The 22313-nt window shown below is 30.1% G+C and overlaps 2 protein-coding genes across 10 annotated transcripts; both read right to left on the reverse strand.

Annotated features, from left to right (window-relative positions):
• Positions 1–596: 596 nt before the first annotated feature.
• Positions 597–11013, reverse strand: COR27 (cold regulated protein 27). Of its 9 annotated transcripts, XR_015782152.1 has the most exons (8): positions 10834–11008; positions 9711–9884; positions 9008–9296; positions 8062–8171; positions 5871–5968; positions 2475–2615; positions 1003–1076; positions 597–906 (listed from the first exon to the last, which is right to left on the reverse strand). XR_015782152.1 is itself a non-coding variant. In XM_088098703.1 (6 exons), exons 2-6 carry the CDS (start codon positions 10654–10656, stop codon positions 7901–7903), a joined length of 657 nt encoding a protein of 218 aa, XP_087954829.1. In that variant the 5' UTR covers positions 10657–10690; positions 10834–11013; the 3' UTR covers positions 7146–7900. The 9 variants fall into 9 exon arrangements, 3 of the variants coding, with proteins under 3 accessions (XP_087954829.1, XP_047156477.2, XP_047156476.2); XR_015782153.1 differs by lacking the exon at positions 1003–1076; XR_015782149.1 differs by having other exon boundaries at positions 597–1076.
• A 3471-nt stretch (positions 11014–14484) lies between these two features.
• On the reverse strand, positions 14485–21877 carry LOC124827457 (Protein kinase family protein). The gene is made up of 12 exons (XM_047300522.2): positions 21514–21877; positions 20774–20948; positions 20614–20697; positions 19589–19830; positions 18837–19059; positions 18368–18532; positions 18155–18286; positions 17840–17953; positions 16737–16784; positions 16034–16112; positions 15199–15255; positions 14485–14942 (listed from the first exon to the last, which is right to left on the reverse strand). Exons 1-12 carry the CDS (start codon positions 21699–21701, stop codon positions 14884–14886), a joined length of 1566 nt encoding a protein of 521 aa, XP_047156478.1. The 5' UTR covers positions 21702–21877; the 3' UTR covers positions 14485–14883.
• Between the last annotated feature and the right edge of the window lie 436 nt (positions 21878–22313).

A 22313-nucleotide genomic window follows, 5' to 3' on the forward strand; every position in this document is an offset into this window, starting at 1 on the left:
GCTCAATGTTATTTTCTTGTGGCTCAACTACAAAAGTCACATTCTATATCTTTTTTAACTACCTTACTAATGCTCAAAATTTTGTTCTTGTGGTTTAACTGTAAAAGTCGCATTATAAATCTTTCTTTGGAAGCCTTACTAGCGCTCAAAGGCAAATATTTGGACTGAGATTCAACATCCTTTAATTCTTTGAGAAATTACTGCAAATCATCCAAAATTCATCAATTTCCTTTTCTTTTTTACTTCTTAGTATCTCATTATGTAATTATAAGATAAAACGGATTGTTTATAATCAATTAAAGAATGATAAGTGTTAAATTTATATGTAAATTAACGTATTCTTAAACTTATCAATGGTCCTCATATAGTTTATGGTAGCAAGTAACCTTCTTGTAGATAAGCATATTGAATGTGAGTCCTTTTAAGTAAGAAGGATGTAGAACAATAAAATGGAGAAGATAGATAAAAGTCATAAGCTTGCAACAAGTATAAAAGATCTTGTATAAAGAAGTAAAAACATATCATCAAACATATTGAAGAAGCTTTATGGGCCCACAATCAAATGTAACAAAAAAGTGGTAAACTCTAGCCGATCCTTAAAGAACAAATGTCCGAAAATATAATATAATTGAGTTGACAATGGAGTAACGAGACTTTCAATCCCTCACATTGTGATAAAGAACTAGTAACCACACATTACATGGTTCTAAAATTAATTCACTTATAGGATCCCAAGACTCAATCAATCACCTCAAAGCAGTTTATCCCTAATGATGATCTCTTGTGAGATAGTTGCAAATGTTCATCATAACACTAGCAAAAAATTCCTTAGGTTAATTCAATGGCCTACCTGATGAATCTTTTCCTCTTTCGAAGAGCCTTCAACCTTGTTCATGACACAATTTTCTACAAATAAAATAAAATTGGCCAAATTTGGTGGTTTGTTCGATGTAAAGCAAATATATGGAGAAAGTATTACAAGTCACATTCTTGTAGCATTACCATAATGATCTTTCAAGCTAATAGAAGATGTTTGTAGATGTCTTCATTAAAAAAATCCAATCCATTCAATGAATCTATCATACAAAAAAGAATGAACATTGTGGTGAAGGTCCAATCACGAGTTGTTTTTCATATGAAAGTTGAGAAGGTGATGACTTAAAAAAAAAAAGGTTGTACAAAACAATGGTAAATGATCCCTCAACTATGATAATAAGAATGACCTAGAAATAAAGGATTTTTCACATTACAAATCATGTGATCGAAGTTATTAACCATGGACATCATCCAATTATAAATTTCAAACCAACCCCTCCTAGTACCTCATAGAGAGAGTTACTAAAAGATATCAATACAACCAAGTTACTTCAATTTCCAAGAAAAATGACCAAAAGTCTAGACCTATAGTATAATGCTTGATTCAAATTCTATAGAATTATAATCATGATACTAGGAAGTGCATAACTTTGATTCACTATATTCCACAAAAAGAAAGATTCCTAATCCATTAAAAAAAAAAAACATAAGCAAGATGTTACCAAGAAAAGTCCAACCAATATCAAGAGACATAATTTTGAGATAAAAAGACATATGCAAGATTGATTATGACCTTGTCTATGAATATTGTCAACTTACTGTAGCCAATGACCTTCTCATACATTGTATAGGATATGTCAATCTCGAATGTAAAATTATCTTTTAAATTATACAATTTATAGTACAAATTTTGTTTCACATTATGATTGTGCTAAAATGACAGTGTGCTTATAAATTTGTTGGGATGAATATATTAAATGGATCATAAAGTTTATGATAAAATATTAGACAAAGTTGATATAAGCTGATTGGTATTGATGAAATTCCTGACATGTCTCAATGTTCTATATTTGTATAGGCATTTGATATTTGATATGTGAGATGACATATTTCAACATACAGGATAGCATTTAAATTTGGATTTTTCTTTTCTTTTTTTAATACTAAGGTCTTATACAACATATCAGCAACAATAAAGAAAATCGTATGTAAATTTGATTTTTCATTCAAAATATTAACTTCATTACTTATTCATATACATGTAAATATTATACAAATCAAATTAAAATATAATTGTCTCATACAAGATTAAGTTGTCTTCATCATTTTATATTGGTTGAAGCCAGTCTTTTCACAATTATTATGAATTAAATGTCATTGTGGTATTCTTGTTGTAGATGATTAAAATATATACAAAAAATGAGTGGCGATTCATATTATCAGCCATTACAATTTTCAAAAAGATTGTGTTTATCACTTGCCTTTACAAGTCACAAATTAAACAATTTCACAAGTGACTCAATCAAATAAAATGTCATTAGACTACTGAAAAAGTTATTAAATAAATACAACCATTACAAAAATAGTACGTTGAAAGTAACTAAAATAATAAAGTAAATAAATATTCTATGCATGACAAATCAAATAAACATACTTACTCGGTCCATAGACACGACATTCTAGTATTCATGCTTCTTCTTCACTCAGTCTAGGTTAGCTGTACTGTGATTTGAGTTCCTTTACATGTAAGAGTCCATTTAATCATTCTCTGTAAGATGGCCTCCATTGATCTCCATATGCTACTTTCCAAAATGCATACAATAACTCATTATTCACAGTCTCAAAATAAATGTTGCAATTGGGCCACAAATTACAATCATGCACCATAGCCTCAATCCACTTATATATGAAACCCCAAAAACTAATAAGATGTGGTGTAGATTTTCCGAACTTAATTTTATTTGACTTAGTTGATATATGAGATTATAACTTTATCCCGTAATATCACTACAAAAAAAATTATTAAACAATAACTTAAAAATAAAAATTAATTTTTTATTATAATAATTAATTTAAATACTAATTTATAAATTAAAAGATATTAATATTTAAAATCTTAATGGTTAAAACTTAGTATCTAATATTAAAATTAATTTAAGTTTTAGTTTATTACAAATTAATTAAAATTTTTATTCAGACTACTTTAAATATTAATAAATTTTTAATTTATAAATAAACGTCTAAATTAATTATTATTATAAATTGTTAATTATTTTTATCTTTAAAATTAGTTAATATTTAATAATTTTATTGTGTGGTGTATTTTGCGAAAATTTTAAGATATATAATTATCACTAAGGGCACGTCGCAACTATGGATTCATGAAAATATTATTATCAAATCACTTTTAATTATTCAATTTGTGTTTTTTAAAAGAATCCATTTTGTTGTTGCCGTTGTACATAAAAAAAATTTATACAAAATTAGTTTTATCCCAAAACTTTCCTTAATCACAAATTCTAAATACCAGACACAAAAAGGTAATAGCCTTCGATATTATTTTTATTTAAATTTCCTTTAGTTTACAACTAAAATATAACATAATTGGTAAATAAACGGTAACTACCACATTCAAGCATGTGGAGAATATTTATCATTAATAATTTTATTAATTATATTAATAACTATAAATTACAAATAACAATTCAATTATTATTCAATAATATATATTTTGCATTAATTGAAAAATTATAGATTAACTACTTAATTACAATTATTTTTATTTTTATGTTATCAGTTGGTAATCAATAAATCATAGTTTATCAGCCAAATTATAATTATTTTTATTTTTATTCATCTTTATTTGACAACTTTGAAAAGCTTGAATAATATTTTTTTTATTGATTTATTTCTTTCATGGCTCATACTTATGGTTGAAATTAAGTACAATGTTCACACAACGCTTATCACATCTATTTGCAGTCACAAACCTATGGTTGAAATTCTGCTGAGATTTTTTCTTATGGATGTATCTTTCACACTTATATCCGAGCAACCATAACTCTGTAGACTTACTTTTGATATGGTTGAATTTGAAATATGTCTTAGATGAAATATATTATGTTAGTGATATAAAAGTTGTACATTAAGATATTAATCACTTGCACTAAAAGTTATAAATCTCTAAGTTATGTTAAAAGTCATGCAATAATTAATAAACTGCTCTAAATTAGTACTAAAAGTTGTACAACCTTCTATATTAAAATCTTAGTCATTCTAAGTTGTGTTAAAATATTAGCAAACCTTTATATAAAAAGTTTAATAACTCTAAGTTATATTAAAAGTTGAACAATGATCTATATTGAAACCTTAATTAATCACTCTAAGTTATACTAAAACTTGTAAGTTGATACATATTATATATTAAAAGTTTAGCCTCTAAGCTATACAAATCGTTATACAAAAAAATTTAATTGTTTTATTGTACTAAAAGTTGTTATATAAAAGATTTAATCGTTCTATTCTACTAAAAGTTGTACAACACTTTATTGTAAGAGTTTAATTACTCTAAGTTGTATTAAATGTTGTACACCATTTTATAGAGGTCAATCACTCTCCGGTAAGTTATACATCAAACTCTAAAAACTCTTAAGATGAACTAAAAGTTGTACACGAACTATTTAAGAGTATAAAACTCTTAGTGCATACTAAAAGTTTATGTCAAACCATATATATAAAGAGCCTAAAAGTTCCCAACACATACTAAAAGTTATACACCAAACCACTTAAAAATCTAAAAGTTGTAATCAAATTCGTATAAAAAAACTATAAAAACTTCAAACGTTCTCAGATAATAATAGAAGTTGTACACCGAAAGAGCTTAAACACTTCCAACAGATACTAAAAGTTGTACATTACACTATAGAGTGTAAAACTCTCTGCCAGCAGAGTACAACCAAACTATATAAAGGGCCCATAAACACTCATTAATGCTAAAAGTTCCATCTCAAATTCAAATTGATCACTAGTTTATTTTCTCAAATCAAGATACTGATCATCATATATCAATCATTGTAGGAAACAATACAGTTGAAAAAACTTGAACACTGGGTAATCTACTAACAGTTAATCACTTGTTTGATCTATTTTCCTCCTTTCCTTTCTGACCAATGATTTGAAGATTGATAGGGTTATTCACATATTAGCTTTCATGGAATGTAACTAATAAGATGGTAAGAAACATTCTCAGTTCTAACAATTAGGGTCTCTCTAATTTTTTTATTATGGCAACTTCTCTGCATATTGGTTTCTAATCAAGTAGAGACCGGTTATGATTCACACCAGCCCAAACCATTGGTTGTGTATTACTGTTTGTCAGTAAATTTTCACTAACCATTGTTCCATTGAAGTTTCTTTCTCCCTGGTCTAGCAATACTCCAACCTGCTTTTCAGGCAATAATCATATTATTCAAATGGTCCTGCTAGCCTTTCAAGGCATGTATACTATAGACATGAATTACTTTCCCTTTTTATGTGTTTACTTCTAACCAAATGCTTAGTGAGCTTCATCTCGAAGAGGGTGTTAAATGTACCTAATAATAATATCATTATTGCATTTTAGAATATTGGAGAGCATCATATATGATCACCTTTAGAATGGCTTCTGTGTTTCACTATGTTTAAATATATATCCCAATCTAATTAATAATGGTATAAATAGGGATTGGTGTTTTATAAGTTGCCCTTAATCATCGAATCAACAGCAACTTCAATTTCAGATTATCCATTAGCTTATTCTCTTTTTTTCCTCTCCTACCTAAAATCCTAAAAATACAATGCTTTTTTGTTTGTTAAGATGCTTAGATCCTTCAAATTCTTTGGCATTTTTATAATCATGGTAAATATCATAAATAAAGAATCTTGACCCGGAAGAAAACTTTAGAAGTAAAGCTAATTACTATATAAATATAAGAAGAGATCAGAATTATGCATGTTAAATAAATAGTGACACACTGCGAAAGAGGAATAGCCAATAATTAAACAATGATACTTACAAGTCAGAGGAAATGTAAGTTCTGACGTAGAAGGGTTACACGTCCTGTTTGTAGAGCTAATCGATTGTGCTATTATGCAATTGTGCGGAGGGTCGAAGCTGCAAAAAAATGGCGGAATTGTCGCAAACCTAATTAGGGATTTTACGAATATGAAAAAGATAACTGATGACTGAGGCAACCAACGGCTCTATTTTAGTTAATTTCATTATTATACTGACTTGGTTTTAGATAATTTGATTCAAATGGTTTGATTTTATATATTTGTTTTTTACTTTAACTATAATTTTATTTTATTTTATTCTTTAAATCAAAAGGTTGCTTTTATATAAAAATTAAAATTTACATAACAAAAAAAAGGAAATATACAATAACTTCAAAATTAAGGTACTTCGTAACAAAATATCAATTAATAGTTTAGGTGTGATAAAAGATCGACAGGATAATGAATTAGGATTATTAACTTTTTTTTCTTGATCAAAATTCATTTTCTAACTCATTTTACAATAAAAAATTATGCATGTTTAATTAACTTTATAAAAACAGTGAAGAAATATAATAGTAAAGTTAACTTCACAAAAATAGTGGAATAAAGATGATTATGATTATTAATATTAATTAATAATAATAATATTATGGATCATTTATTTGTAAGTGACATACATTTTTGAGTGAAAATGAATTATATTTGTTAGTAATCTAATGTAAAAAGTTTCCATTTTTTTCTAACTCAACAAGGTTTCGTGTTAAAGCTTGGTTTTTCTAAAACAAATTGATTATGTTAATCTTTTTTAAGACCCAATTTCTAGCACGTATATTATTTTATGAATACAAATGTGTTCATGTGTTTTATATATAAAAAAAAGACTTGTAAATTTATAGTTTTACAACAATTTCATGACATTTGAGACAAGTAATTAGATTAGAATTTATTTGTGCAATTTATTAATGAGAGTCAATAAATAGGATATTTATTATCCCAATTTCTTTAATGTTGTGCATCAATTAACTTTTTCCATAATCCCTTGTCACATTTAAATATCTTATATGTTCTCTGTTGTTTTTAGTATATGTTAATGATATTTTTCTCAGTAGATGGGTGCATTAATAATCATACACATCATACGTGTTTCACAATTAAAAATGATAATTAAGTAAAAGGAAACATTTTAACATTGTGTTATAATTATTTTTACCGAAATAAATCACTAGTGATGTATCTAAATTTATAGATAGTAATAAAAATAAAAAAAGATAACAAGTTTTTAGTCTATCGGAAAGAAGGAAAAAAAAATACTGAAATTAGTTTTTCATGTATGTACAGAGACTTCATGAAGGGAAAACAAAATCATTTTTATGACAGACACCAACATCTCTAGAAAACCCTAAAGCATGGGTGTTCATAAACAAGTATTAATTTTATATTAAATTTCTGGGTACAATATTAGCATGTGCAATTTCCGCAGAGAATCTTTTTGACTCAGGAATTCATCATAGTAGTAATAATTCCCTGGTAACTCCAATGCTAAGTAAGATAATGTCATCCACAAAAGTTACAGCAAATCACATTTGTGATAACTCCTCGAATTTTAAGTGACTAAACTATTATTTTGTCCCTGAAAATTTTGAGACCAGTCACATTAGTTCTAAAAAACCAAAATCACATTGAAAAAAAAATGATAAGAACACATTTTTTTTAACACACTGGTCTACTGTTAATTAAAATTCCTTGAAAACTACAAAATTATGAACAAGACTCTGTTGAACAAGAGACCAACAAAATTTTTGTAGTCTTTTTATGAATTTTAAATAACAATAAATCAAAAGTATTTATCAAAAAGTGTGTTGATAACATGTTAATGTTTGAAAAATGGAAGTCAATCAATGATAATACAGCTCTTGTAATCATCAATTAGGATTGATCGACATTTTTTAATTTAGGGATTAAAATAGTATTATATTTTTCATAGTTGAGACTAACGTGACCAACTCTAAATCTTGCAGAAACAAAACTGAGTTTCACTCTATTTTAATCAAGCAAAAACAAAATCTTTGGTAAAATCTCCACCAGAAGAAGATTTTCGGTTAGGTACCATCTGAAAAAACAATTTGAAATGGTCATAACTCAGCTCCACGCACATGAAATTCTAAGATCCCAGGCAAAAAATAGTTATAATATAAAATTATATATTACCTGATCATTGTCTTTTGCATCAGTTAAAGATCTCTGTCGTTTCACTTTGCTTTTTTTATTCTGCTTTTTGCCTTTCACTTCATCATCAACAAAGTTCTGGCCTGACATCTCTGCAAGGAACAGACAGACAAATTAAAATGCTTCATTAAATGGAATAACACTTGGAATCCATAAATCATAACAGAGAGTAGATATACAAAAAAGCAGTAACCTAAACTATTGTGTTATGGATGAAATATGCACACATGAAGCAATAATCTTCACACTGCAAATGCCAGACCCATCGAAATCTTATGTATCTGGTTTGATTCAGGTTGAATCATCCAAAACCAACTTAAAATACATACTGATGTAATTTCAGTAAGTGTTTATGTGTTTAGGTTAAGTACTCAAGACAAGTTTTGTATCACTAACATTTTTAAAATTTAATTTGTTTTTTTCTTTAAATTTGTTCATTTTTATTCTTCTAATTCTTAAATGTATCACATTAATCTTTCAAATCATTTAGATAAAGTTTTATAAGTAATTAGATAATGCTTACCAAAAATAGTGCATTTTTGGATTAGGTCAATATTTTATTTTTATTTTTAAAAAAAAAAATTAAAATGAACTTCGATCATATGCTCACTCTGTTGGTTATTAACATAAAAACATTAAAACATAGTTTACTTCAAAATTAATTTTAACCATAGTCTATAAAATCAAGTATCTAAACATTCACTTAATTACACTATAAAGGTGGAATTCTATTATACCCTTTATAGAGGGCCACCAGATAACATTTGTTAATCATATTTGGTCTTAAACATAAAATATAACACAACCAAAAGAAAAGGAAATGAAAAAAACAATGTGGGTTATGCTAAGCATGCCATGCAGGAAAGCTCAGACAGTAAAGCCAATTTTGAAGATGATATTTTCAAAGGAGAAGAAGATTTTGGGTCACCTGTGTCACTAGAAAGCATATCTTTATGGCAGACACGAGATTCACACAAATGAAGATGTCCTGACCCAGAGGGAATTCCTTTCCTTTGTCCTAAATCAACAACTTTGCTTGAGGTACTGACACTCTCTTGAAGGGATGGAGCAACTGTGCTTCTCTGTTTGCTTGAAGATCGATAGTGCTGAATCCATGGATTTTCCGTCAAATCATGACACTGGTTAATCCTACTCGTTTGCGGATTCACTCTCTCAAAATTGATCTTTTGCCAACACCCGCCACGAAGTACCTTGAACTGTTCAAAAGAAAAAAATAACTTAGTCCTGTTAAGGTGTAAGAAGAGAGGGAAGGTATACAAGTTAATTTAAGATCATCATAGGCCGTGTATATAATCTTTTATAAGGCAAAAGCCTCACATTACAGACCGAGTTTTCAAGTCCAAATTGGTTAACTCTTCCTTCCAAATTTTACCAGGCTAATCTTATAGCTCCATGATAAGCTAATTATTGATGTTTAAGGTAATAACTTAAATTGATGTTTGATTTTTTATCATAACAAACTCAAAAGTCGAGTCTATGTTAATTCCTGATTGACAAATCTTTGCATTTACAGATTTATAGTGATGGCATTCATGATAACAACCAAACCCATTTCTTAATTTTTGTTCATATTATAAACAAGTCAGTGCAGAAAAACTTAAAAAGTAAACCTGGCCAGAAGTGGTAGCGGGGACACAGGAAGTTCCTTTGCAGGGAAAGGAAGCTCTCATTTGCTTAGAATCATATAACTGATTAACAAAAGATGCTTCTATAGACTTTATATACATGCTGTGTTTCTCATCTGTCCACTCTGCAGCCATTGTGGAATCTATCTCTCTAATGCCCTGATACATACATATCAAACCCCAGAATCATGTTAACAGAATACATAGTATACCACTAATTTGCAAATAAAAACAAATTACTATCAGTTGAAAGGAAAGGAAAACAAATTTCTCTACATTTAGTGCTTTAATTTATTTTTCAAGAGAATGAGATTTTTAAAATTATAAAATATATAAAAAAATAAAAAATAAATAAAAACTTTCGCTTTTAAGAAAAGAAACTTACTCACCGATTAATTTTTTGGTAAAGTCATACCAACTTTGTGTGTTAGAAAATATTTGTTAATTTAATTCACAACAAAATAATTATATTATATATGCAGTCAGTTGTTTGTAATTCCACAGATATTAAAACTTTAAGCAAGATTTCAGACAGAGTTACTTAAGATCAAAGTTCGTCAATTAATTTCCTATTTGATTTATATCTTTTGAAAATACCCAATTAATTAATTAAATTCATAAAGCAAACATAACATGAAACCAAGCTCCTGTCTAATCATACATTAAATATACAAACTCTACATCGATATTTATTTATGAATTGCGTAATGCAAGTTGAAACCCAAACTTCACTTAATTACAACCACTTAAATTTCAGGAAAAAAATAATAATAATACTTTTACCAATAGCCAATACCTCCAAAGTCTCTGATTTAATATCAGGAAGACTTTAAATCATTAATGAATTTAAATAAAGACGATTACGAAATCTCGCCTTAAAAAGAAAATAAAAAATAAAAACAGTTATTACGAATATCAGAATATTCTCCATTGCAGATCAAGCAAGCAAAGCGTGAACAGATTTTCTGTTTTTCAAAAAAAAAAAAGAAAATTAGCATCCTTCATCCCATCCGTAACCCTAACCGTAGAAGAGTTTCTCAGAAGAAGATGAAGAAGAAGAAATTAAGAAAGTAAAAAGAAAAGAAAAGTTAACGAAGAGTGAAGATACCTGAATCGGGTTGTTATGAGAGTTGAGGAAGGTGGAAGAAGTGGTTGGAGTTTCTTCTGGCGTTCTGGTAACTCTGAAATTGTTGTTCATCTTATATGTATGTTTGTGTGTGATATTTTTGTTCGCAATGGGAATTGGAAGGTGAAGGAAATGAATGAATAAGAGGAGAGAAAGGGGCGGTGATGGTGAACAAAAAGGGCATACAGTTGTCTGCGCTTTTACACGTGTCATGGGGCCAGTCCATGGCCACGTCACCGTCAGGCTACATTAGCATGGAGATATTTTCATCTGCCCATCAAAAATATCTGTTATCTTCCTTCCTCACATTGTTTATCTTATTATAACAAAATTTTCATAATATAAATTCTTAAAAAATACGAATGTATCACTCACATCAACAACAGTTCTATTATATTGTTGCACTTAAAAATCTACCACCTCCCTTCTCTTTCTTCCTATTCTATTCCTTCCACCATCTTAGATATTTTATTCCTACGCTTCCTCTTTTGGAAACTTCATTTCTAAGAAATCTGATATTTTCTTGTTGTTCTTCCTTTTCAAATAAGATCATTATTTACAAGAGTCATGTGCTTTTCTTTGACTTTTTCTATCACAATTACTTTTATTTATTTTTTAATTTATAAATAAAATAATAAAATCTACTGGTAGGATTTGGATGACGTATAATTTATCTTTAGTCAAATTATTTAAAATTTGTATTATTATTAAAGATATGATATTAAATAAATGGTGTAACGACAAAGGAGATATGTGTGGGCCGTAAGAAAACAATGGGAGCACAGGTACTCATAGCTGAAAACATGAAGAAATGAAGAAGATTATGGAGAAAAGATGAAGAAAGATATAAAATGGGTCCGTAGAAGAAGGAAGACATGATGATATGCTCTTCCGGTTTAAGCCTTTGGTTGGATTTGTTTCAAGATATACATGATTATGTTTTTCAGAAATGTCTTTTTCGAGAATATATAATATACCTTTTTTTACTAAAGAAAATAAATGTCAGATTTTGATTTAAAAAAAAGTATATGTTTGTTAATTTAAATTAAATAATTTTTTTAAAAGGCATATGCATACAAAAATATCTTATACCATGTTTCATTGTCTTTAAGATATTTGCACCTACATAAACCATTAGAACTATATCTCACTGTCATACATTCCATAAAAATCTAAGAACACTTTTCTGTGATTACTTACAAATATTCACTTGAATAGATTTGAAAAAGAGTAATCGAAGATATTTGAGAGGATTTAAAGATAAATTTTATTGTTGTTGAGTGAATTTAGAAGTAAGTGAGAGTGAATTTAGAAGGTAAAGTTTGTAAGAATTAGTGTAGAATTTGATTGACGTCACAGATTAAAAAAATTTACTTCCAAATTCACTCTCATTTACCTTCAAAATCACTCAAATAAACAAAAAAAAAATTATTTTTAAATCCTCTCAAATTCCCTCAATCACTCTTCCCCAAATTTCTTAAAGTGAACAAAGTTGTAATGACGATTTTTTGTATGTATATGGATGAATTTGCTTTGTTAATTATTTATGTAGGTTTTTTTTTTAATTATGAATAGGATATGAAGGTATGTAATTTTATTTGAATAAGTCATGTTTATTATATATAATTAAGTAGTATACCAATGACGATTTATGTGTAAATGATAAAGTTATTATTCCTATGAAATACGAATTCGACTATAATTAATTAACACTAATTAAAGTTATGTATGTTTAACATGATTTTTTCAAAGTTGATAAAGATTGAAGTCTCGTATATAATCATTTTTAGTGTTTTTTATTTTAACTCAAGTCGTTAAAGACTTTAGTTGTTTTTATTTTTTTAATATTGAAGTCGCATTATAATAACATGATTTTAATATTATTTATGTGTCGTGTTTTTTAATTAATTTTTAATATGCATATTATGAGTTTTAGAAAAAAATTGGAAATGTAATTGTATGTTTTTAATGAGTTAGAATGATAGTTTGACAAAATAAGGTGTCATTGCTAATTCACATTTCAAATCACCTTTCCAACTGCTCACATTGTTATCCAAATTTTAATCAATTCAACTTTTAGATTTGTAGAAATTTTGTTTCAAATTAATTGTAATTCACACCACGGAACAACCCTAAGGTGGTTTAATTTAATACAAATATTTAAATTTGCTTTCTACAAACTTTTTTTCAAATAAAGAAGATGAACATAGTTGTTAGATTTCTTTTAAAAAATGGATTAGTAATATTTGTGAGGTGGAATGACTAAGATAGCTTAAATAAATAAAAAAGAAAAATAAAACTAAAACGTTCTTAGGGAAACAAATAACCTATCCAAGGTTCTTTCATTTTGACGTAATAAGTTATAAATGCTTCTTTCATTAGTTTAGTATTATGAGACATAAAATATTTTGCAAATACATAGCTAAAATAATTAAAAATAAATATATTCTTTCACTCTTATTATTATTAATTGGAGTATTTCTTTCTTTCTTTCATTATATAATATTTTAATATTAAAGTCGTGTGAAACCTTAAAAAAAAACATTAAAGTCTTCATCCAGTTAAATGATTTCTTTATCATACACAATAAACTAAAATCCTAAAAGTCACCACCCTCAAGTATGACTTTATTCTTGATTAATTTTCGAACAAATCACCTCTACTAAACACGACTTCTTCAAAACGAAGTCGTGCCACCTTAACACAACTTAACCTTATTATTTGTAATTTTTAAAAGAGTAAACCTATATAAGAGTTAAGAAAATAAATTCAATGGTATACTTCCAAAAAATAAACCTATAATGACAAGAATCTATTTAATTTAAATCATATAACATGAGAAATGAAAGTAATTTAATTTTATGATAACAACATTTTCATAGAAAAAAAGTCGATGTATCTATTCATGGCTTGTACGAATGAAAATAATGTAAAAATAGCACTCTCAAACATAAAAAATATCAAGAAATTAATAAAACAAAGAAAATATCAGAATATTTTAGGTTTAACTTTTCAACCACTTTAATAAGAATAACTTTTCAAAGTACTTCTGTCAACAACAAAAAAACTTTCACAAAGTAAAAAAAAACGTGCACAAAGTTCTAAATACCCCTATATTAGAGAATAGCTACTGAATAATACTATTAATAATATTAGAGAATGGCTACTTATTAATATTACTAATAACATATTAATCATCTGGAACAGTCAATATATGAATTTAATCTCTCAACTTTCTCTTAAAATTGATTTTCTAATTTTTAAGTTACTGAAAGTTTTACCAATTTTCTTTTATCCAGAAACCAAATATTACGATTTTAGGACAGATTTAAGGCAAGAAATGATTTTAGAATTTTAGAATTTTAGAATTTAGAAATTTAGTTAAAAAAAGGTAACTTTAAAAACTTGTGAGGGTGAAATCATATGTTTTGGTCGGCAATTTTGAATCGAAGTGTTAAAAACTATATTCACATCACTTACGGTGCTGCTATTTGACGTAGCCATGTGCTCAAACAGGTTTTTGACACTCCTAGAATTTGGTTTTCCTTTTCTTTTCTGAAACTAATGAGTTAGTCAAGGTGTTGATGTTGCACTTTGCTCCAAACTTATAACCTTATGAGTTCCAGTTGAATGTATAAAGTCAAGGGTATGGCAATCTATATATACTAAACACAATATTGGTAGCAAAAAAACTCGATCAAAATATTTGTATACAAAGAGAAAAAATAAAATAATAGACACAAAATTTTCATTACTTAACAACACCTTAAATGCTTGGATTTCAGGAAACTGGAAAGGAGTTGTATAGCAACGGTCTGACTTCATGTCAAGGATAATATCATGTTTGTGCGGTATAACTGAGCCTCATGGTATTAACCCCGCCATGATCCATGATGACCTTACTCCATCATCCAGATCCCTATAATTGAATTATGAACCTGCTTGCTAATATTCAGACATCTACAACCTTCAAACGCCAAGCATAAAGAATAGAATACAAGTTCCAATAAAAGTAAAACAAGTTAGTTTGATTCAAGCTTCTGGCTTCTGGTCAGATTCTGGTATGACAGTATCTTGCAAATCAATCCGACCTGCATAACCACAGCACATTGTTCCATCAGCTGTGAGAGACGAGCCTTATATACCAGATTATAACTACCAGTCAATATTGGTCAGACTGGAAAAAACCAAAGCTACACAAATACTGCAGTCTTGATCTGTCAAAGAATATTTATTCTCCAAGGGCCCAAAGAAATGCGTGCATGTCTTGCATATGCGCATTAAGAATAGCTATTCATACCTAACAAGGTAAACAATACATTGCATATGTGCATTAAGAATTCATACCTAACAAGGTAATCAATGAAGGGGCTTTTGATGATCCCTTTTCTCTGATATCTACATCTGCAGAATATTATGTAAAATCTGAGGATTAATGTTTGAATGCTTGTAAAAGACAGATTTTAGTCAGAAAGTATTTGTCATGTTCTTGGTCATCCCAAGGTGTTTATTTTAGGAGTATCTTCTTCGGGTATGCCTACAAATGGATATGGAGGATCATTATTCCATTTCATCTCATGCTTTTGAATGGCGAAGTTTATCTAGATAGGAAAATATATTTCTTTGCCTAAATTAATGTCATTTACTTCCTCAGATTTTATCGTAGTATCAAGTAGATTTCGGGCGTGTAATTAGGAAAAATAAATTATTGACATAATTTATTATTATAATAGATTGTACTCTTCCTTTTTAGGACAAGTTTGATGAAAAGTAGCTGTACCATAATTAATTTAGGTTGATTGAAACAAAATAAATCAAATCATAAGAAAAAGGATCATGAAACTCAAAAGGGAAAAAATTGTTCAAAACTCATCATAAATTATGAATTATCAGATTCCTAAAAGAAACAATTTTTTTTTTACAAATCTCAGTTATTATCTAAACATACAAAAGAAATCCTAGAACAGCTGAAAACATAAAAAAATATCTTCCCCAAACATGCTCTTAGACGTCATCATTCTTAAATCATCATCTAAAAACGTTGTCTCTTAACCATAAAAATAATGTAAATGTTTTCAAGTTTCACCCTAGGATTTCAGCATGAACTGTACCAGCTTTCTTACTTCATAGAAGTTTAAATCCAGGCAGTCACTAAGAGGATGAATTGCCATAAGTTGCATACCTGAACTTTCAAGAGATGTAAGAATGTCTGACTTCTTAAAAGTATATCCAATGAAATTGTTATCTTTGGATGTCAGCATCTGCAAGAGCATCATAAACAAAACAAAATACCATAAGCATTTCAATTTTAAATAAATAGTAAATTACTTATCAAAGAAGCTGGAAAATTCATAAGACAACAGATATTGTTCAAACAAAAAGAAGTTTTTTCTTTATCTTTGCACGTTCACCTAGCATCTGAAAACATATGCGCTAATTACAATGGAAAAGTTAAAGAAAACAGCAGCAATGCTACATCTGAAAAACCGTTGAAGCCGAGTTTCAAGAGAAAAAATCTAGACAATAAACTAAAATATTTCATTAACTCAACAGAGACCTTACTTTGTTTGAATAAAACTTCATAGTTTACTTAACCAGCAGAGTATACACTCCTCATAACCAAAATAACACTAAAACAAATTTTTGCCTCCAAACCCAAAACAAGTGGTGCACTAACCTATGAATCTATAAATATAATAGGACACAGACATAGTCAAAAAAAGAAATCAATCAATGTTATTAGTTAAAGATATGGTGCAACGAAATGAAGTTTTTTTTTTTTATGTTTGCATTTTTCTTACACATGACATACCTATGTTTGGCACGAAGCACGTAAGCTCTTGCTAACAAACTTGATAAATTACAAGCTTAAGAAAACAAATTACCTTCCGCCAAGGTCCAACAGTTGCTGTTACGGATGGTGGGCCATCTACCTGTCAATGATTTAAATCACTAGTTTAGGTGTGTTTTAGAGTCATTCGACTTTAGAAAGTATAAAAAACAGAAGACATAAATAGCCTCTACGGCTCAAATTTGAAAATTACTCTATCATTGACTCATTGTAAATGATAACAAAATCAGAAGGTGTGACGGCCAAATAACAATCTTGGAAAACCACAATTATTAAAAGATTAGGGAAACAATTCTCAATAAAATACTAAATACTATATAGCCAGCATATATTTTGTTACTTTAAAAACATGTCAATTCTTACAACACCACTTTAAATAATCCGTCTACAACTGTCACTGGCGGCAATTTATATCGATATTAAACTATTTATATAGAAAGAGACAGTTGGGTTGTATGCTTGTTCCCTATAAAACCAAGCCTTCCAAAAAAATGTGAATTTCATGTTGGGCATTAGGTATAGCAGACCTCTTTGTCCAGGCAAGAACCCTTGTTTAGAAGGTATAAACAGAAGAAAGAAGAATAGCTTTTCTTTATGATGAGAAATTGAGAGAGCTCATAATTAAATCATTAAGGATACTATTGGATATTCCCATTGACTACAGATTTTGTCAAATTATCAAATGATACTACATATATAGGTGCAAACCTATCTTAGAAGCTGATTTTGTAGAATCGAATTAGACCTAAATCCACTATCTAAGATGGTATTATAGCATATCCTGATCAGACTTGTTGGACTTATGAGTCACTATCACCACCTACAAATATTTAGTATCATGCTTGAGATGTTCAGGCCTCAACATGAGGGTTTGTGTTAGAGATCCCATATAAACTAAAAATATGATCAAATTATAGTATATAAGTGCAAAATTTGTCTTACAAGCCATTTTGTAGAGTTGAATTAGGCCTAAATCCACTTTCTAAGAGATACTATCTTGCACATGCATTATGATGTTTCATTTAAACTCATCGAATCTTTGGTAATTAAATAATTTTGGACCCTACAAGAAATTATTGTTTATGAATAAATTTCACTCATTCTCAATGCATAAACTTTTATGTAATATATACTTACTTCAGGAAACTTCTCAAAGTTTTGAGTATCTAAATCCCCAGTGACTGTAGGTTTATAAGCAGCCTCTAATTCATAAAGCATGTCCCACTGAACACCCTTGAACCATGGATGAGCCTGAAAAATCAAGTGCAGATTTGTTAAGAGAGGACTTATGCGGATTATCAGGGCATAACAGTGACAGGTATTTTCAAAGCACAACGTTGAATCATTCCCAGAATACATAGCCTGAGACTGGAGAACCAAGTTAGAAATAAGGTTTATTCCAGTATTTGAAGGAATTGTCAAAAAACACGGGCTACCAATAAGAGTTGTCACCTTTATTTCTTCTACTCCTCTTGTTCCTAGTCTTGAGTCCACATCACATAGTAAGCGAAAGATCAAATCCTTTGCTTCTACTGATATCTTAGGTTCTTCTGGGAATTTCAGGCATGTTTTCCAGTTAACAATCTGGCACAATACAGAACCGCTGGGTCATTATGAAAAAATTTTGGATATGAAGAAAATAAGAGAATCAATCAATCATAATACCTTTCGGCAGGCCATCCTTGGATCATCAGAACAAAATGGAGGATACCCAATAAGCATCTCATACATAATTGCCCCAAGAGACCACCAATCACATTCTATTCCATAGCCCTTCTTGAGCAAAACTTCAGGTGCCATATAATCAAGAGTTCCAACAGTTGAGTACGCCTGACAGGTGTACAAGTTCATAAGAATTAACAGATTTCATATATCAAACAAAACTACCACTTAATATTACACCTCAGAGAAGTTAGTGACATAATAAATATGAAATATTAATCTAGAGCATTTTTTAATTGGTTGTTTCCTTTTTTAATTGCTCCCAGAAATATTTTGATTATAAACTGATTTGATCACAAATAAACTGATCCAACACACATAATCATTACTTCATACATTTTTTACTATTTGTCTATTATGCCAACAAATAGTTAATACCCACTAAGGAACGTGAAATGGGGTAGCGGCATACCAATGCACGTCGATTACGTTTCCACTGCTGTAATTGCTCCTTTGGCATCAACCAAGGAGAAGCAGAATATCCTTCAGTTTCACTGGTTGATTCTTGACTGGTAAGATCTTCATTTTCCAATAAAATTGTTGAATACTTATCGTCAAGAGGCTTACATAAGCCAAAGTCCGAAAGCTTCAAATGACCATTTTTGTCCAGTATCAGGTTATCTGGTTTAATATCCCTACACAAGTAGAATATCTTGAACTGAGTATAACTATATTTATTTATCTTACTAGAGAAAATTTATTTAATCAGAAAATTTGAAATCCTTCTACAGAAACATTATATATTTTTATCACCTCAAGATTTTCTTAACATTAGTGACAAATCAATCCACTGTACCATAGTTTTATATTCATCATTCACAATAGCATGAAAGTGGACTACAACTGAATATAGTCTTTTGCGATCTGAAAAGATAAATATAAATTGCATCACATCCTTGTAAAGAGCAGTAAGTTGCATGCAACTAAAAATACTGTTTTTTGATGATTTCAGACCAGACAGTGTGTTATATCTTTGTTAGACCAAGCAATGAGCCATGTTGAACCATATAAGTGTTCTTGGCCCCACTGCTTGCAGCCTCTTGTGCATACATAGGCTACAAGATCAACTGCCAACAACACCAACAAAAGCCTTATGCCACTAGGTGAGGATACTATCGGCTGCCAATAGAGCAATAACTGAACCATGTGATAATAGCGACATACCTATGTACATAGTTGTGTTGATGTATCGAGTTAATAGCAAGAATGCTTTCAGCGATGTAGAAGCGAGCAACGTCTTCAGAAAGAATATCTTCTCTCATTAACAATGTCATAATGTCACCACCAGGTAAATATTCCATGATGAGATAAAGGAAATCCGAATCTTGGAATGAATAATGGAGTTTTACTATGCATCTGCTATCAACCTCTGCCAGCAAGTTTCTCTCGGATCGAACATGTTCCACCTAAATTAGATTAATATCATGATATCAAGAGAAGCACACAAATTGAGCCAAATGTCAGAATAACTCCTAAAGATTCTTGTCTACTTGTACTGGAACTTTTAATCATAATTGAACCCTAAGCTCAAAGAAAATGGATGTTTTTATTCCATTTTCCCCCTATTATGACAAGCGTAACCAGCTTCTGGAAACAGCAGGAAGGTATACGGAAGAAGCAAGTTGTTTTCATTGTAAAATGCCTTCTCAACCAAGGAAAATGAGACAGTCAAGTGGATACATCTGACCACCACTTTGTTTTTCACTAGACATGAAGTTCAAATAATTCTGCCTACCAACTAAACAGGTTAACCATTCCAAAAATTAAATAAAATAAAAGTATTCATATTGTAGTAACTAAATTACAAATAAGTGCTGCTATGATGCAAGCTAGGTCACTTAATGTGTTCAAATTCTAATTTTACCAGAGTCAAACCATCATACACAAAATCAGTTTAATTGGTAAAAAATTGATGTAATCAATTAAATGGAGGAAAACGCCAATGAATTGTGAAATTCGAACAAGGCTTTCTAAATTGCAGTTGCGATCCCTAACATGGCAAGAAATTGCAAACAAATGTTGACAATATGGCCACAATTGCTCTCAGAAAGAGTCCCCTTGTCCTAACAGTTGAAACCAAAGTGACAGACCATTTTCCAAAACCTTGATTGTGAATTTTGCTTGTTTCATGCAATAACTTGTATAATTATCAAGATCAATCAATGCATCTAAGTCTGGCTAACGGGTACCTGTCCGCGACTAAGCATCTCTGACTTCTTCAATTTCTTCATGGCAAAAATCTCTCCCGTACTTTTAGCACGACATAACCTCACCTATATTTTCTCAAAGGTATCAGTGACCACACCTTCAGAAGGAACCAAATGTTTATGCAGATTATATTTTGCATACCTCACCAAAAGCACCTTTCCCAATCACCGTCAATTGCTCGAAATCGTCAATTCCAATTTTACGTCTCTGAATCCTCATGAACTCAGTTTCTCGGCGCTCCAAGTTCCTCATCATTTCCTCCTTCTCCTCAACCGGTATCTGAGATTCTTGCACTTTCCTCTGCAGCGCCCTGCGTCTGAAACAGAAACAACATAAATGCATAAAGTATCCAATTAGGTATCCACTTAAACCATGATCAATTCAAATCATCTCATATTACCTTTACTAGTAGTAATCATGTATACCAAACTCTAGATAGATCATTAGACATACATAGTAATAATATCACAATGATCAACATCAACTTAACTTTTAAGGTTTTAACAATAATATAGTAGTACTATAATAAAGTATCATCATTAACATAAACTTACTCTCCTACTCAACAAGAAATATTCGACCAAATCTGTGAAAATTCAATTCAACGTTAAAACTATTAAATGATGCGTGTGTGTATAAACATGTGAATTCCTGTGATACGAGATACGAGACTCTACTCTAAAAACAGAGTATTAGAACGAAAAAAAGCTCTCATACAACGTTGTCGGTGAAGGACATTCGAATACGAGAAATCGATCCTGACAGTGCAGAATTATTAAATGAAGCAGTAGAGAAAGAAATATAATATAGTAGTGAATGAGGAATGAATAGGTAGGTGAGCGAGTTAGGTGACGTAGGTAGCGTAGTAATAGTAGTAGAACCTGTCTTTGCGATCCTGCAATCCTTGGAGATAGTTCTTGTAATGATTCTCGATGAACTGCTTGGCGGCGGCGGCTTTCTGCCGCGTGACCGGCGAGGAGACGGAAACGTCGGGGCCGGAGTCCAAATCAGCGCGATCGTGCCTGAGGTTAATGGCGCCGAGCCTCACGGTTCCGTCGTAACCGTCCATTCGGATCGGCGATCACGAGATCTGCGACGCCGCGCTCGAGCGATGTGACGTGCGGAGCAAGGAAGAATATGCACGCACGCGTCAACGGTTATGGTGGATGCTAGTGCCGGTGCTGTAGCTTGTGTTGTTGGTGTGAGTGGGCAATGAAATGAACTAGTACTTGCAAAAATGCTTCTAAGCTGTAGCAAGCTGTCTTATAACTATGAGTTGTCGCTTCTCCACGTCTTCTTCCCTTTTTCTTTTCTTTTTTATTTTAATTTAGCAAAATGTTGCGGAATTTAATGAATGGACTGTTATTATTTGATCATATATTAAATAAAATTAAAAAAATAGTTATATATTTTATATAAGTAAGCTTTTGGAATCTTTTGGAAGCATTGTGCATCCATGATTACTATACAGTCTGATTTTGACTTTGGGAGAGAGAAAAAAAAAAAGAACGCTATTGTCGGCGGAGATCCATATGTATATGAAATGGAATGGAATAGAATAGAAAGAACGTAAAGAAGAGATTCACCTTCTTGAAAGTTTGCGTGAATTTCACGCATTCATTGCACCACCCTTTAGATGGACCCTAACCCATTCCAAGCCCTTCTTTTCTTTTCTTCAAAT

This window comes from Vigna umbellata, chromosome 1 (genome assembly GCF_029865625.1).
Source record: "Vigna umbellata cultivar VRB3 chromosome 1, Vumbellata_1.0, whole genome shotgun sequence".
NCBI lineage: Eukaryota > Viridiplantae > Streptophyta > Magnoliopsida > Fabales > Fabaceae > Vigna > Vigna umbellata.